General features: G+C 36.5%; 1 protein-coding gene across 1 annotated transcript in view; it reads right to left on the bottom strand.

Moving 5' to 3' along the window:
- Window positions 1-17552, bottom strand: part of heatr1 (HEAT repeat containing 1) — a 25760-nt gene extending 8208 nt beyond the window's left edge. The window contains exons 1-31 of the mRNA XM_052610825.1: window positions 17448-17552; window positions 16704-16845; window positions 15261-15477; window positions 14833-14974; window positions 14625-14726; window positions 14388-14534; window positions 12682-12893; window positions 12419-12549; window positions 11475-11574; window positions 11275-11379; window positions 11043-11160; window positions 10344-10451; window positions 10104-10199; window positions 9928-10010; window positions 9099-9310; window positions 8024-8145; window positions 7565-7759; window positions 6897-7065; window positions 5892-6040; window positions 5463-5655; window positions 4696-4868; window positions 4414-4569; window positions 3179-3421; window positions 2818-2949; window positions 2584-2687; window positions 2353-2499; window positions 2014-2132; window positions 1729-1850; window positions 1525-1653; window positions 177-407; window positions 1-12 (exon numbers count right to left, since the gene is read on the bottom strand). The exon at window positions 1-12 is cut by the window's left edge and continues 118 nt beyond it. Coding sequence (XP_052466785.1) covers window positions 1-12; window positions 177-407; window positions 1525-1653; window positions 1729-1850; window positions 2014-2132; window positions 2353-2499; window positions 2584-2687; window positions 2818-2949; window positions 3179-3421; window positions 4414-4569; window positions 4696-4868; window positions 5463-5655; window positions 5892-6040; window positions 6897-7065; window positions 7565-7759; window positions 8024-8145; window positions 9099-9310; window positions 9928-10010; window positions 10104-10199; window positions 10344-10451; window positions 11043-11160; window positions 11275-11379; window positions 11475-11574; window positions 12419-12549; window positions 12682-12893; window positions 14388-14534; window positions 14625-14726; window positions 14833-14974; window positions 15261-15477; window positions 16704-16845 — 4311 coding nt within the window. The 5' untranslated portion in view covers window positions 17448-17552. The remainder of the gene's footprint in view (window positions 13-176; window positions 408-1524; window positions 1654-1728; window positions 1851-2013; window positions 2133-2352; window positions 2500-2583; window positions 2688-2817; window positions 2950-3178; window positions 3422-4413; window positions 4570-4695; window positions 4869-5462; window positions 5656-5891; window positions 6041-6896; window positions 7066-7564; window positions 7760-8023; window positions 8146-9098; window positions 9311-9927; window positions 10011-10103; window positions 10200-10343; window positions 10452-11042; window positions 11161-11274; window positions 11380-11474; window positions 11575-12418; window positions 12550-12681; window positions 12894-14387; window positions 14535-14624; window positions 14727-14832; window positions 14975-15260; window positions 15478-16703; window positions 16846-17447) is intronic.

Raw genomic sequence — 17552 nt, 5'->3', positions numbered from 1 at the left:
CACAACAGCCTCCTACACAACAAATAACACAACTGTCTCTACAAACCCTAAACACAAATTAATTTCCAGTGTACCATAGCTTTTTTATGAAATGTCTTATTCTCTGGCAAAAAAACCCCCTAAAATATCAATACAGTTGGAAATGTTAAGAAAAACACACATGAAACTTTCTTTACCTTTTCAGCCCCAGTTGCACTGACAGATGTTTGTGTGACATGCTGCTTGAACAGGAGCAGCATCAGGACCCAGAGGAAGCGAGACGGCCCCAGCGTGTTCATCAGCTGGCTGAGGATGGGTAAGCGTCTGTGCTCGGGCACATGAGGCAGGGCATCAACAAACACATGCACGATATGTGAGACCACAGTCTCCATATTCCCCTCAGACTGGGCACTTCCACCCTCATTGGCCTGCGGAGAAACAAGAATTGAAAATAACGGGCTACTTTTTTCTGTTAAATAACAGCAAAATAAAACGTTCACATTTTATGAAGAAAACAAGAGTATAAAATTGTGTAAAACTCCCCACCACTATGACAGGTGGTTGTATTTAGTTACAAGGGCATTGTCAAGTAGTTGCAAAGGTCTTCTGATGCAAATTCTTGCATAATCTGGGGGTTGCCAAGGCACTGCTTAATGGCCCAGGTCACAAGAGCCCACCTTAAGGTGTTTATGATTTTCTAGTCTTTAATAATAATAATAATTCCTTATATTTTATAAAGGGGTATCTCCTCATCCACCACCAGTGTGCAGCATCCACGTTGGATGATGCGACGGCAGCCATAGTGTGTCAGAACGCCCACCACACACCAGCTTACTGGTGGAGAGGAGACGGAGTGATGAAGCCAATCAGCAGATATGGGGATTGTTTGGAGGCCATGATGGTCAGAGGCCAATGGGTAACGTCTCATCCGAAAGACGATGCTTGTTGACAGTATAGTGTCCCCATCACTACACTGAGGCGCTAGGACCCAAACAGACCACAGGGTGAGCGCCCCCTGCTGGCCTCGCTAGCACCTCTTCCAGCAGCAACCTAGTTTTCCCAGGAGGTCTCCCATCCAGGTACAGACCAGGCTCATCCTTGCTTAACTTCAGTGGGAAACCAGTCTTGGGCTCCAGGGTGATATGGCTGCCATTATAGCTTTGAATATGACTTGGATCTCTCCTTTAGTAGAAGTCACCCATTTGATCATCCACCAGGCAAAATAATCTAAAGAAGTCCTATTGCTTATAACAGTAATAGCACACCTCTACTTACAAGCCCTATACAAAGAAGTATCATTCTTTTTTTCGATAATGATAAATGGACAATTGGAAAAAAACAAAAAGGCACTGCCAGTACGTAACAGCAAATCAGTGTCAGAATGAGTGAGTCCTTCAGCCAATTCATTCAAACATAAAATCAATCACATTTGCAATAGTGCTGATATCAAATCATGTTCAAGTCTTTAAAGCTCTCATGGAAATCAGACATTCAAATGCTTCAAATATATCTCACTGTATACAGAGCAACATATTTTTTACGCACCTTTATAAGAGCAGGGATGACTGCCTGAACAGTCTTGTTGATGACCTGGAAGCTGTAAGTGTCATCCAGTCGCATGATGTTAGAGCCCATGAATGTGAAGATGGGCATGATGTTGTGAAGAACCTTCTCCTAAAATCAGAGAGAAAGACGTTTCCCAATGTGTTTGAATATGTATGCGAGTGAGTGTTTCATGACTGTACTTACAGGAAAGATACCCGCCAAAGCACCGAGCAAAAGGAGAGCATGATGGTGAGTCTGAGGCGTGTCTGACATCCTGACACACTGCACTACCAGCTCCACATTTAATTTATCCTCCTCCAGCACATCTACACACACACACACAAATGCAATATTTCCTAACAACGTTTCCTGATTTAAAAAAGTAACTAAAAAAAAAAACATGTTTTTAACCAGCAAAGTGACAATAAAACCTGGATAGCATTTGACCTAATTATTATTTTTAGCCATTTCATGCCAGATTACTAGTACCTTTGCTTATAGGCCCTCCATCGGGAGACAGTTTCTGACACACGTTCAGCAGGCAGCTGAGGATGAGCTGTTTTGTGTACTCCAGATTCTCCTGTTCAGCTGCGGCGGGCTCCAGACATCTACAGCACCCAAATAACAAATGGCACTGTCAATCCATTATATTTTTTTGTGACATTTCAGAGCATATTCAATCAATCAGTGAGATCTGATGTATTCATCTGGATTCTACTGCATCAGAGCATTCAGCCACAGAAGTCAGAAAAGAATTTGATATGGGAAACTCAAGTTGAAAAAATTATGATGTGTCAAATCATAGCAGTAGATGCAAACTTAAAATACCTTGACAGCAGATTAAACAGAGCGGGCACAAGACACTGGGCTCTCCTTAGCTTTTTCTTGTGTTGGAGAAGTTCTAAAATCAGGGTAACTCTTGGCCAAGAGACAACATTCTCCTCGGGCACTGCCCGGGAGGATTCTTGTGTTTTTCTGAGAAATTAAGTTTGCATTTTAGATCTTCAAATCTTCCAGAACTGGAATTAGGAGTTGATTAACTAAAAGACAGCTACTCACCTAGTTTGCATTTTACTCCTGCGTGCTTGTTGAACTGTTACAGTAACTTTTTGTTTATCTACAGGCATCAGCTCATTGGCCACAAGCTCCGCATCCACTGCAATCTAGAAACAAGGACACAGCAAAACATATGTAACCGTTATTTCCGAAATAAGCAAAAAAACAAACAAAAAAAAAACTGTTACTTCTAAATAATATCCTTTAAAATTATGAGAAAATGTATATTTCCAATACCGCTTTAAAGACACTGTTGATAGCTTGGGCGCAGGCAGGGTTTTTGTTCCCCACCAGCAAGTCAAATAAAACAGAAAGAATTTTCTGTTGAATCTTTTCATCTCCAAGAGCAGTGAAGAATGGCTTGGTGATCTGAGGAAACATGCAATCAAATGACAAACACGCATCATGCATCATCATAGATCTATGTCCAATATGGTGCAACAATTTTGACATTTTACCTCAACATTACAGTCACAATTCTATGATAACATTTTACAGATTCATTATTTATAGAGTATGTGATAACAAAACTAATATAAGGAGTCTTAACGGACCAAAATTTCCAATTTAAAAATGCTTTTTCTAAACGTCCACCAACCTGCTCCAGGGCAATAATCTGGAAACCAGGCATAGAAGGGTACGGCTTGGCTGAGGTGCCCAATGCCCTAATAAAGACCTCCAGGCATCGAGGGTCTTTGACCAGAAGAGGTGCAGAAGCCTCACTGAACTTGCTGAGCAGGAGCTGTAGGAGGTGGGCTTCATCTGGCAGGAAGGTGCAGGAGTCTGAAGCACATTGCTCGAGAAGTCGCTCCACAGCAGGTAGAAGAATGGCCAAAATAGGCTGCACAAAGGGCATTTTTATAAGAAAAGCAGGACAAACTAGCATCAAACACCAAATTAACAAAACTGACTTTAAATTACTATGTTGGACTGTAAAGAAATATTGAAGAACACCTAAATCTAATGTATGTAATCGTTATTGCAGTGTAAACGCATTCATGTCGTCACCTGAGCAGCATTAAACAGTTTTTTTCAATACTCTTAAATGGAACTTCAGATACAGTGTCACCTTTGCAGTGCACATGGATTTTGCTGATACTTCATATAATTGGTAACAGCCTATGTTATTCTGACTGAATTGTTTTTAAAAACATAATTTAAGAACTTGACATAAAATAATGCCTGTGAAAATCAATCTATAAGGCAAATGGGAAAGTTAATGGCAATCGCTGATCAGAAGGAACATCTATATTATTGCCTGTGTTTCAACATGTTTCTAATTAGGATTGCAAGTCCTCCAACAAAAAAGTAAGCCCACAACTCTGTTATCGTACAAAATTGAGCAAAAACAATGTCTCCGGTTGACAGGTTCAAATGTTTGGTCTAAAAATATATATATTTTTTTTTAAGAATCCTGTCATCATGAATCAAATAAAACTGGAAAAGCTTCACTTCAGCTTAAAAGAAGTTTGAAAGTTTGTGATTAATTAAAAAAACATTCTTTAAAAAATATTTTGTGCTTCACAGAAGAAAGCCATTTAAGTTTGGAATGACATGAGTGTGAGTAAATGATGACAATTTTCAGTTTTGGCTTTTTTTTGTTGTTTTTTTTACACAATGACGAGACAATTTTATGACTTTTGACTGTCACTGAATTCATGCGCAAAGACATTATGGTCAGCAACCATATTTAATGTAGTCTGTTGAGAACTACTGTTTTACTATGTTTCACAGTTAATGTGGAGCTGTTTTTGTGGCAACTAGGATACCCGATTTAAATGCTAAACACACTACTCGAGAAGACACACACTATGATCAGTTTGGTGACAGTACCTCTCCATGAACATCCTGAAGCGCTCGCAGCAGTGTTTTACAGGTGTAGGCAGGGCAGCAAGGTAACTGCACACACTGCAGAAGCTGCTCAATCGATGCCAGCTTTTTCTTTTTATCTTTCAATAACAGTGCCTCCTCATATATCTTGGACAGCGCCTTTGGTAAAATCAGAAGCGTTATTTCTTAAAGAGTTCTAAAACTTATGCAACACAAGCAAGATGACAAATCCAGTTTCCCAAAGCTATACAAAGTTAATACAGCATGTATTATGTGTTGACTGACCTGGCTGAGGTAAGAGGGGTCAGCGATGATCTCCTCTGATGATTTGAGAAGGTTCTCCCCTAGTAGAGAATAAGGGGAAGAAACAACCCCTGAAAGAGAATGGAGCACAGCAATGGCAGCTCTCCGAACTTCACCCACGCCTGAACACAAACACACCAGCAAGGACGGCACCACTGCAGAAACAAGACCACAGCGAGTTGCACATTAGCCATGGCCAACAACAAGCTCTCTCTCTAAAAAAAATGTTTTTTATTCTAAAACAATAAACATTTAAATTTATTTTTACTAAATGAAAACAAGAATCAGATTAAGGCAATAAAAGGATCTCAGTGGGCTTAGATATATTTTGTTGTTAGGATTATTCATGATTAAAGTAGTGGCCTAGTGGTTAGAGAGTTTGACTCCTAACCCTAGGGTTGTGGGTTCGAATCTCGGGCCGGCAATAACACAACTTAGGTGCCCTTGAGCAAGGCATCGAACCCACAACTGTTCCCCGGGCGCTGCAGCATAAATGGCTGCCCACTGCTCCGGGTGTGTGTTCACAGTGTGTGTGTAGGGGAAATCGTGGCTTAATGGTTAGAGAGTTGGACTCCCAATTGAAAGGTTGTGAGTTCGAGTCCCGGGCCGGCAGGAATTGTGGGTGGGGGGAATGCATGTACAGTTCTCTCTCAAAAGAGAACTGTAAAAAATAACCCTTCCAAAAATAAAACAAGCAAAAACAATAGTATGTAACTAACCCAAATGCGGGAGAGACCATATTGACATACCTGGTGAGGAACCTGATGCCAGCACGTTGCGGGTTTTTATTGGCTGATTGCAAAGCAAAGCCTTTCCCACATAAAGAGCCTGCGTTTGCAGTATGGCACTAACTTGACAGTCCAACTGATCACCCAAATTACTGTTGTAGCCCCATAAAAGAGAGAGGAACTTAAAGAGGGTCGTTGGCTCATTCAGGTGAACCTGCAAAATGACAAAGCCAGAAAGAAATGAGCTTTCTAGCCAATGCCATTGATTTGAATGAAAATAAAGAGTAATGTTAAATCACAATGGCAGTAATCTGGCGTAATTATAGCATGGCAAGAGTATTTATACAAACTATTAATGTGCCTCAGCTACTTCAAAATTAAAATTCTAATTAAAATTCTAAATTAACGGCATGTTATTCCACCTAGAGAGGCATGAAGAGAATACAGTACCTGTAACAGAGGCTGCATTAGGCTCTTGAAGCAGAGAGCCAAAGGCCCTTGGCTGGCCCCTGATATCACTACGTCAAACAGACGACACAGGAGACGCACATAAACGCAGGTATTGGCGTCCATTTTCTCTGGGTTCCACCATGGCTCATCTGAAAAACACAACATTATACACAGTAAAGCTATTTGGATTTAGAGAACATCAAATATTAGTAGTGAATTATGTAAATGCCTCTATTCTAAGAAATGCTTTGCTGTCTTAGTGTTTGAAAAACACTTTTCTTTCTTTTACATTTAACATGGAGACTTATGCAGATGAATACTACCGTTCAATAGTTTCGGGGTCAATAATTTTTTTATAAAATATATTAATACTTTTCTTCATCATGAAGGCATTAAATTGACAGTAAAAATTTTTACATAGTTACAAAAAAAGAAAAAAAGAATAATATTTAAAACAGATGCAGTTTTTTAAAACTTTCTATTCGTCCAAAATAAATAAATACAATGACACAAAATCATTAAGCAGTGGTTTTTATCATTGATAATAGTAAGAAATGTCCCATGAGCACCAGATGGCTGCTGAAAATTCATCTTTGCAATCACAGGAATAATTTTTTTAAAAAAATATTTATAATAATTAATATTCTTAATATTATAACAGTTATTTAAAATTGTAATAGTATTTCACAATATTACAGTAATTTTACTGTATTTCTGTTTAAATAAATGCAGTCTTGGGGCAGAATAAGAAACTTCTTAAAATAATATATATATATATATATATATATATATATATATATATATATATATATATACCTATATATATCTTACCGACCCAAAACTTCTGAATGGTAGTACATATAAAAATATTTAAACAGTGTGAATATTTACAAGGTAATTCTATCAGTTTACATAAAACGTAAGATGCCACAAACGAAGTAATAAATGTGAGTAATATTTATTACAATTACATCACAGTTCACCTCTAAATAAGCAGTCCTGTACCTTTAAATGTGGAATCTGGACACTTGAGTGCCGTGATGAAAAGCCGCAGGAGTGACAGCAGGAGGAGGCCTTGTTCTCTCTCTGCACTGAGACCAGCGCTCATCTTCTGCAGAAACTCACCCAATACCACACAGACTGGCAGACACTCATTCACCTCCTCACAAGAAGCCTAAGATTCATTAAAAGAAGTCAACATTTACATTAGACCTAAATACAATTGTCTGATTTTAACTAAACAGTGTAGATACTATAATGCACGATATACTAGTAACGAAATTCACAGCATATAACATTCTGAATTAGGGATTTAGAGAGGTTTTTTTTTTTTTATTAATATACAACAAATGTGTAATATTGGAAATTGTATTGATTTTTTTTTTTTTTTTTTTTTTTTTTGCACAGAGACACCACTGATATGGGAATATTGGCTGACAGAAGTTTCTGGCAATGCTTATTTTTTTTTAAACACATTCAGTTTAAGCATAAGTGTTTTAGAGTAAATGTTCTGTATAATATCCGCTTCCAATAATTTTTTTTTTTAACTATGGTCGACACCAATATGAACATCATGCCAAAATTCTCTTGAAATTGGTACTGGCCAGAATTGCTGCATCAGTGCATTTTAAAAAGTTATTTGAAGCCATTTGTTTCTGAATGGGTGCTCTGACCTGTTCGGGTTGAATTGTGTAGACCTGTAGCAGTAAAGGCTCCAGTAGTTTGTACACACTCTGTGCAGTGTGGAGGTGTTGACTCTCCGTCATGGACGGAAGACTCTGCAGCAGTGCATTACTGAACACCACAAACGCTGCTCTCTCCCGCACGCTGCTGCCCTGACGGCTCACGATATCACACACATTCTGCAGCTGCAAGAGACACGCATGAGAAAACACAGCTTCAACTAAGCAACCATAATGTTGGTTTGTTATTGAGATGCCATTTTTAATTGGATTAATTCAATAGTTTCATTACACAGCCTACATTAAATAGTTCATTGTATGGATAAAATAAAAATTCAAAGTAACAAATGCATACAGGGTTGGAATGACATGTGGGTGAGTAAATGAGAAAATGTTCACATTTTTGGGTAAACCATTCTTTTAAGCTTGGACGGGAAGTTAAACACTTACAGTGTCGAGTTTGGTTGCATGATCCATATTGGCCAAGTTCTTGATCAGAGTCGTTGTAAGCATTTGGTTGACTACACCCAGCACATCTGATGGAGAGGTTTTGACCAGAACATCCTTCAGCACTATAAAGAAAGAAAACCCATCAGTACTGATTTCATCAAATTATCATTCATCTTTCTCTTCCTCTGACTGTGTTTACCATCCAATCATATACCAATGGATTAATCAAGTCCTGCATCATGCATTTATACATATATATATTTATACATATATATATATATATATTTATACATATATATATATATTTATACATATATATTTATACATATATATATATTTATACATATATATATATATATATATACATATATACATATATACATATATATATATATATATATATATATTTATACATATATACATATATACATATATATATATATATATATATATATATATATATATATATATATATATATATATATATATATATATATATATATATATATATAGCGAGAGAGAGAGAGGTTTTTTTTACTCAGAAATAATTCAGGGTAAATATGTTGTGCATGTAAGGAATTTGCTACTGAGAAAATACCATTATAGAGATCTAGACAAAACTTTAGACAAAATATTATGGCTATTATGGCTCATTTAGCACGATACAGGTGAATATGGAGCTCAAGAGAGAGAGAGAGAAAAATAAAAGAAGTGTTAAATATCATATCACATATAATGCCATGCAATACAAGGATGATTAAGAGATGCACAAATTAACATGATGTATCATATTTGATACATAAACATGATTTAAAAAAAAGAGGTTATGGGTAATCAAATAAACCAAAGTTGCTTCAGTCCAAAAGTGTTAATCTTGAAACATTACTATCAAATTACGCTTCTCAAATAACAGAAGGCCTGAAGAGGTTTTTCATTTCATCTTTTGACGTGCTGATAATTTAGAGGCCTTATAAACTTGCATATTGAATTAGGCTTTAATATTAAAAGAACAGATATTTTTTCTTCTCACTGTAAAATAGATTTACCGTAACTGTAAAACCGCATGAGTGTTTACCTTTTGCCCAACCATGAGTTAGGGGATGCTGGGAAAGCAAAGTCGTTTCAGCCACATAAGATGCCATTTGCAACTCCACACACTTTGGCGCAGCGCTGGTCAACACCAGGAAGGGCAGAATCTCCCAAATAATCTGAGCCTTAAGATCTGGGTTGCCTTCAATAATACGTGGGTCATCGAGAACCCCCACAGCCTCTTTTAGCACCAAACACCTGTGGGGAAAAAACACCAGATAGAGTTAAGCTACTGTATCCTTAGTACAGAGTTCCTACATTATTTATTTTTTAAAAGAAGTGTTTTTTGTTGTTGTTGTGGATGTCCCATTTGGGACACGTGGTTTAAATTACCGTATTTTTCAGACTATAAGTCGCACCTGAGTATAAGTTGCATCAGTCCAAAAATAAGTCATGATGAGGAAAAAAACATAAGTCGCACTGGACTATAAGTCGAATTTATTTAGAGCCAAGAGAAAACATTACAGTCTACACCCTCTCGTGGCTGGAGACGGTAATGTTTTCTCTTGGTTCATGTCTCTTAGTTCATTTCTCTTGGTTCATGTCAAATTAATTTTGATAAATAAGTCGCACCTGACTATAAGTCGCAGGACCAGCCAAACTATGAAAAAAAGTGCGACTTATAGTCCGGAAAATACAGTAAATGTTCATGTAGTATTTTGGCAGCATTTGTGGGTTAATAAAAATGCATCTAGTTTTGACTTAAATAGTGTAGCACTCATAATGAAATGCATAATGAAAATGTCATCCCATTTAAGAAGACATACATTTGTATCATTCTAGAGTGAAAGAAGGTATAACATCAGTTAACTAACCATTCAGCTGACGGTTTGATGCGATGAAGAAGTGAAATCAAACGGGAAACAGTCTCCTCTGCATCCATAAGATCCATGTGAAGCTGTCAGATATCCAGAAAATAACATTTAGATTGTATCAAAAATAAGACTAGGCTAAAGTTTACACCATCAAATTAATGATGTTGTTATTTTACCTGCAATGCTTTAAGGGCAGAGAGCACAATCTCTGGCATATCGTCCTTTATTCTCTCCAGCAATGCATCCTTCAGAAACGCCTCATCAAAGCCATTCTGCTCCATAAAAACAGATCACAAATGGACAACAGAAATATCATTACTTCCTTAATGTGGGTCTCATGGATATCCAATGGGATGTTATGACAAAAAACTGGAAAATAGTAAGCTAACACTGAAGGGAATACAAAAGATACACACGTGTTCTGAGGTGAGGATCTCCTTCAGGTAGTCTACAGCCATATTTCTCACAGAAGGTAATGGATGATTGAGACTGAGCATCAGAGAGGTGTCTGAATCTGGCAGGATCTGCATAGAAGAACAACATTTTCAAGTCTTTTTTTGGGGTCAGAACAATGTGAATGGCAATAACCGTATTTTCTGGACTATAAGTTGCACTTTTTTTTTCAGAGTTTGGATGGTCCTGCTAAATAAATGCGACTTATATTCCAGTGCAACTTATATAAAATTTTTTCCTCATCATGACGTATTTTTGGACTGATGCGACTTATACTCAGGTGCGACTTTTAGTCCGAAAAATATGGTAGTACAACTAAAACAAAGACTTAAATTACATTGCACATGGGCTGTCAAAATCTTTTTTTTTTCATAGCACATTCTTCATGTGTCTAATATGTTCCCTCATTCCAGTTTTAAATTAAAATTAAATAAAATGTATGCATTTAGTAGATGCTTTTATCCAAAGCGACTTACAGTGCATTCAGGCTATCAATTTTTACCTATCATGTGTTCCTGGGGAATCGAACCCCCAACCTTGCGCTTGATAGTTTTACATCATATTTGGATGATTCTGTCAGAATTTATTATGCGATAAAGGTCAGCTGAGACTACAATATCGTGGATCACCTGTTAAAGCAATAAAAGAACTGATAGACCTACTTGATATTTTCCACAGCTCATTGTTAAGGAGATGAACTGATGAAGCAGAGTTTTTTCACGGTCGGATGAAATTTTTTTGACATGATTTTCCAGTGCCACATCCAGTGCACATGGATACCTGCGAGTAAAAAAAAAAACACTCCAAGATAAACACCAGAAACAAAACACTCTAGAAAATAACATTTTATGAGCTGTACTATACCATTAAGTTCAGAAGTGTCTATAAACATACCTGGATTCAAACTGGCGAACAGTAGATTGAATTCTTTGATTAAGAGCTGAAATCCTATCTGAGGGAAGCTCGGTGCTGCAGGAAACATACTCCTCAAGAAGCAGCCTGCACAAAACGCCAATTGTAGCAGAGTAAATATCTAATAATTCAGACTGTTATATGCATGGACAGAGAGAGATTCACTCATAAACCACACTTACTTGGCTGCAGTGCTCTCCAGGTTGCCAGACAGTGGAAGATCCTGAAACACTGCCTGTAATAGTCCAGTACGGTCTGACAAACTTTCATTCTGCTGCTCATCTACAGGGACACAATAAATAAAGCAAATCATCCATTTGATAACAGCAATTCAGAAAACCGTGTACTGTGAGCTGATATTAGAGCACATTGTTTTCATTTGTCAATCATCGAGCCGCATGTTTCTGTACGAGCTTGTAGCGGTCTGAACAAACTGAAAGTCTGGTAGAGTGTGGTCTTCAGCCATTACTAAACGAGCAAGTGTATGATGTTTAGCATTTTTAAATCTGTTCAGATCAGTCATGTGGTGTTTTCCAGCCTTTAGAAATAATTTTTGTTACACAGCGGAATCGATGGAGTGATGACGTACTCTGCTGTCGCACATGGATTCATTTGAGCGTTATGAAAGTTGCCTGGAAACTGTTCATAGCTGCAATCTCCTTATAACAATAACTGGGATAAAAAAAAATGAATGCAGCATTTCACGAGAGAAGATGAGACTTTTTGCCAATATACTCTTTTATACCAGTTGTCTGATATCACACAGCTCTTACTAGGGTTACATATATCCAAACCTGTAAATTCCTTATCCAAAGAAATGTGCAAATAAGGAACATCAGGAGCAATATCATAAGATCCACCAACATTTACAGTACACAATGACGAGTTTATAAGTGGTTAATGAATATAAGCTACATTATAAAGTCAACATGAAAAGGAAATAACAACTGGCTTTTCTTCGCTGTTGAAATAAACTCTTGAATGAGAAACAAATGTAGGGCAGAAGCCGGGACTTGAATTTGTCCATTGGTAACTGATTTGAATGTTGTCATTTGCTAACTAGTGCATACATGTTCAGAGAAAAGGTGGCATTGCAAGTTTCTACAGAGCACAGATAGAAACCAACCATCCTGGGTCATCACAGAGTGTATGAGATGAGGCAGCAGATAACGCAGCAGGGGACTGATGTCATGAACTGTTGCTATACTCTGGAGAGTGGACACCAGGGAGGGGATAGCACACAGGTATCCAAATGCCCTTATGCGAAAAGACAAAAAAGATAAAGTATTTTAGATGCAGTGTGACAAAAAGTACTATACTAGACTTGAACACATCTTATACAACTATAAATTTAGTGTGACATGGAGTAGGAAAATCACTAAAACTTACTTTGGACCAACAATTCCTTCTTTCTGGTTCTGCAGGAGGATGATAATGCAGCTCAAAGCCTCTCTGGATAACTGAGGCATTCGGCGTAGAGACTTGCACAACTGCACGGTCAGAGAGTCAACCAGCTGAGCCTCCATCACTACCTTCACTGCCATCTGACACACAATCATGTAAGTGGCAGCCACGTAGTCTAAAAGGTTAGATTTCAGTCCCTGGTTATGGGAGAGAGAAAAAAACAAGAATGTATTTAGGTTCTGTTGCATACATCCTTTATTGGCCCTGGAAAATCATTCATATCAAATAATTGTTTCATGCACTTCCACTTGGTGCCAATATTCAGGTGTAAAATGTGGTAGACAAATGTTTTGGCTAATTATAATTAAATTACATACGTCAATTATATATATATATATATATATATATATATATATATATATATATATATATATATATATATATATATATACACACACATACATACATACAAACATACACACACACACACACACACACACACACACAATACATCACTGCTAGATATAGATGCTGGAATCACTCACTGACTAGGTTTACATGCACATCCCAAAATTAAATGAAATTTGTCAATATTCGATTAGTTTGATATCGGGAATATAATAACAGCATACAATATTCTGATTCCCCAAATTCCAGTTTTCACCCTGGAATATCTCAGTTTTAACTGTAAATTTGTTACCTTAGAAATAGAGTAAAACTATTCTTGAACGGAATTATTCAAAGATATTAACATGCTAATAATATTAAAAAGTTATTATTATTAACATTAAGAAATGCCAACCCTTCCTATCTGGAGGTTTAGTCTGACATTTTTTTATTTAATAAGTGTAATCAAACTTTAAACTATCACGAAAAAAGTAATAATAAAACTAATAAATAAGAATACTGTAAATCAGCATCTTCAATCTGCTGAGAAATAACAGTGAGAAAAGAAACACGCATTTATAGATTGGCATGCTTACAACAATAATATATACAAGAATATTTTGATGCCCTTAAACATTATATAAGGAATATGGCTGCAAACCGAACTGATAGATGTTAAATGTAAATGTAGTAATTTAACCTGTTAAATGTCACCCCGTCCCGTATACGGGACACCTACGTTGACTATACTATATTACAATCAAATTTAATCTAATCTTGACAAACTATATATCGTTGGAAAGGTCTAAGACTCCCAAATATATATTATACCAATATTTTTTGTTAAAAATTATGTAGGAAAAGTAATAGATCAATTTATGACAAGAGTGCACCCTCAGAAATCTACATTACAAAAGGAGCTTTGACCTTTGTTTAAAAAAAAAAGACTTCCTCGTTGCCTTTTTCTCGATCACATTTTAGAAATCATCAGAAGTTATATATCACTTGAAAACATAAAATCTCAAAATTCATCCTTCAAAACCCATTTTAAAATCAGACATTGCATTACCATGTAAATGGCACATCAAAATCATGTTACAAAATGTTTTCAGTCATGAAATATAAAAATTTAGGTTTGTATCATGCACATTCAAGTCTATCTTCAAAAACGTGAGTGACAGTTATCAGGTTAATATTGATTAAAATTAAACTTTGATGAGTAACGAAAAATAATTATTAATATAATTTTTTGAAACAAACCTGCATACATATATATTTATAAACTAAATAAATTATAGTCTTACCAGTTGTACAAATGGAAGCAGTTTGGCAATAATAGAGTTTGTTATCTTCTCCACTGCATCAAGTGCAGAAACAATGGTGGACGCATAGAAAGAGAAAACCACACGCAGCTGCGGACAGTTCCCATCCCTGACGAATCCAGAGTATGCCTACAACATGATTCAATAAAGCTTTAAAGAATGCAGCATTACTGGACTGGAAGACTTCAACCTGCACAGAACCCAGCCTGGGTGTTTTACCTTTACTGAATCTGTGACCATAGAACAAATGAAATCCATGAAGCCTAAATCCTTATAGCAGTGTGTGAGCAGAGTTCCTCGAGCCAGGGGAACCCCAGGTTTCTACAGATAAAGCACAGGGCAATTAGAAGGGTAAAAAATTAAGCTAAAGCTTTCTTTCCATCGACTGCATATACTGTATGACAGAATCAGAAATGATGTGGTTTACCTGTAATCCATGCAGCCAGTGCCATTTGTGGGTTGGATCTTCAATATTTAAAAGCTGGATCACTCGTACAAACACTTTAGTCTCATGATACGGTAAAACACAAGCAATCAGGCTGTCCTGGTTGTACAGCTGAATGTGGAATCTGAAATCAAGTGCAATTTGCATCCGTGAAGACTTTTTTAATGCTACAATATAGAAAGGGTGTATGATTTCCAAATTGAATTGCAAAAATTATGACCAAATCAGTGTTTTTCTGGAGTCCTACATACAAATGGATTACTTACAGCTGTCTCTGCACATATCAACATCAAATAATTTAAACACATCACCTTTAAATTAAGAACATACAGCACAATTTTTTGTCTGAAAACGGACACAGTGAGACTCACACAGACAATGTGAGACAACAGCAAATCTACTAAAGTTACCTGTGTATTAGCCATTCAATGCATTTCAGAGCAGGCTTGAGCAGAAAGTAAGGTGACAGTCGAGTGAGAAAGAGTGAGATGCTCTTGTCCAGTTTCTTGTTCACCTCTTTGCTCTGAACGCTGCGCTCTAAAGTCAAAGAGGCTTGACTAAACAGAGTCTCCTGAAACTCATTGAATGCTGGATCAATACCCATCAGCTCTTCAAGTCCTGTGCAGCCTGTTCAGAACGATCAATAACAGCAGACATTTAGATGAGATGAATATTACTACTCCTTGCAATAAATGATTATTTACAGGTAATTGATTACAGTAAACAATTAGATGACCCTAAACCATGAGCAGCTCAACATTATATATATAATCTACCTATCTATCTTTCTCTATATATCTATATATGCGTCTATATACAGGTGCTGGTCATATAATTAGAATATCATCAAAAAGATTTATTTCATGTATTTATATATCTATTCATCCATTAAAAAAAAAGTCTTTGTTAAAGCATTTTAAAGAATAAAACAAACCAACCAGCTACAAGGTGAATCACAAAACTACAAACTTTTATTCAAAGCAAAATATTATTTGAAAATCAGACAAAGGCACAAGATTGTTTCTTCATATATTGTTTCATGGTACTGAGAAGTCCCTGCAAGCTCATTTAGCGATTTGCTTGCTGTGAATCCCTGATTGGTAGTTTTTCCTGTACAGCATTATGGGTAATGTTTTTTTTTCTTCTTTCAACAATAAAGTAAATAAAAATAAGTTGAATTAATGCAAACAGATGACTTCATCAAAAGCAAATACCATCAACCTCCGAACTCACAGTAGGTCTGTCTTCAAAAGTATTTGTGTTATTTTTTTAAATCATATTTATTGTTATAAATCATAAATCAGAGAATGAATGGACTTTTTTTCCCCAACTCGTCACTCCACCAGAGACGTCTCTGTTACCACGGGAATAAAAATTGAGACAAAAGTGCTCAAAACAAAGCAACCATCCGCTTCCATAAAGTATTGTGAATAACATAAATGAGCCACTCTGCCTAGATCCTAAAACTATTTAAATATTTGCATATTCAAGCAAGTAGTCACACGACAAATAAAAAATACTCCACACTGCAGAAATGATAGTATGCAAACTGATGGTTCTTGTTTAAAAATTTATTTAATCATAGTTCACCCACTTCACTGGTAGCATATTTGGTTATTAGAAAGCAAATACAATTGCACAAAATAAGTCATTTATGGACTGGTCTTGTTTGGCATTTTCAATGTACTGATCTCCTCTTCCATCTAGAGGACAGAGGAGTAGATGCTCTGCAGAAGTATATAAATGTCTCATATTCAGTAAAATCACATCAATGAGCATAGTATACAAGCTCAAAGGAGCAGTGTACACTGGAGGAAAAAGAAGGAAAAGCTCTAGCAGGCCATGTGACTTACCCAGGGCATAGAAGGTACTGCGGTCCATGCTGGCAGCATCTTTAGGGTCAAAGAGCACAGAGGCCACCACTCTCCGGCTGAGCAGATTGGAGTCATTCTGTGGCAGAGCCAGCCGCTTCAACTGATGTGCTAATGATGTCATCTATAGACATATGAGGATAATATGACAATTTCAGTTCAATTCAGATTTGAACACAAAATAAATTACATTTTACATAAAGAAGACTAGCTTAAAGGATTTTTTGTTGTAATTGTTGCATTATGATAATATTTTCAAGACAATCATCAACCATATTTCACTTCTTCGAAAATGACTGAGTGATTAAGTTTTTGTTTTCGTTTTTTAGCAACTTTCTTTATTGCCAATGTGATTCTCATTAGATTTCATTACTAATACAACAATGAGTAACAACCAACTTGTCTGAATATATTTGACTTCTTTTAAGTGAAACATGACTTGACAGACTTGAGGAGATGCACACGGTCTATACGTGGTGGACCACATTATGTTGATACTAGAATATTTATGCTGCCTTAGTACAGCAAAAAAGACAAATTTGGTTAAAATTATGCCTATACTGTTAAGCTATGTTATCGGAATTCTCTTGGATTGCCAAAACACCTTATATGTAACTTTATACCATGTCACAGGCACCAAAGACTAAAGTTCTTCGCATAATGGATTCAAGTTTTGATTTCGTCTATACGTCTATCATCCGTAAAAGAGTAAATATATTCCCATACCTTTGATTGAAGTTATCGCACCAGTTTCCACGTGTGTGAGTCTGCTAGCGTGATTTTCTTCTCTGTTTTGCTTTCGGTAACAGAGAATTCAATTGATGGTATACT

The sequence above is a fragment of the Carassius gibelio genome, chromosome A12, assembly GCF_023724105.1.
Source record: "Carassius gibelio isolate Cgi1373 ecotype wild population from Czech Republic chromosome A12, carGib1.2-hapl.c, whole genome shotgun sequence".
Classification (NCBI taxonomy): Eukaryota; Metazoa; Chordata; class Actinopteri; order Cypriniformes; family Cyprinidae; genus Carassius; species Carassius gibelio.
The sequence above is the reverse complement of the archived record's forward strand: the minus strand, read 5'-3'. Positions and strand labels throughout refer to the sequence as shown.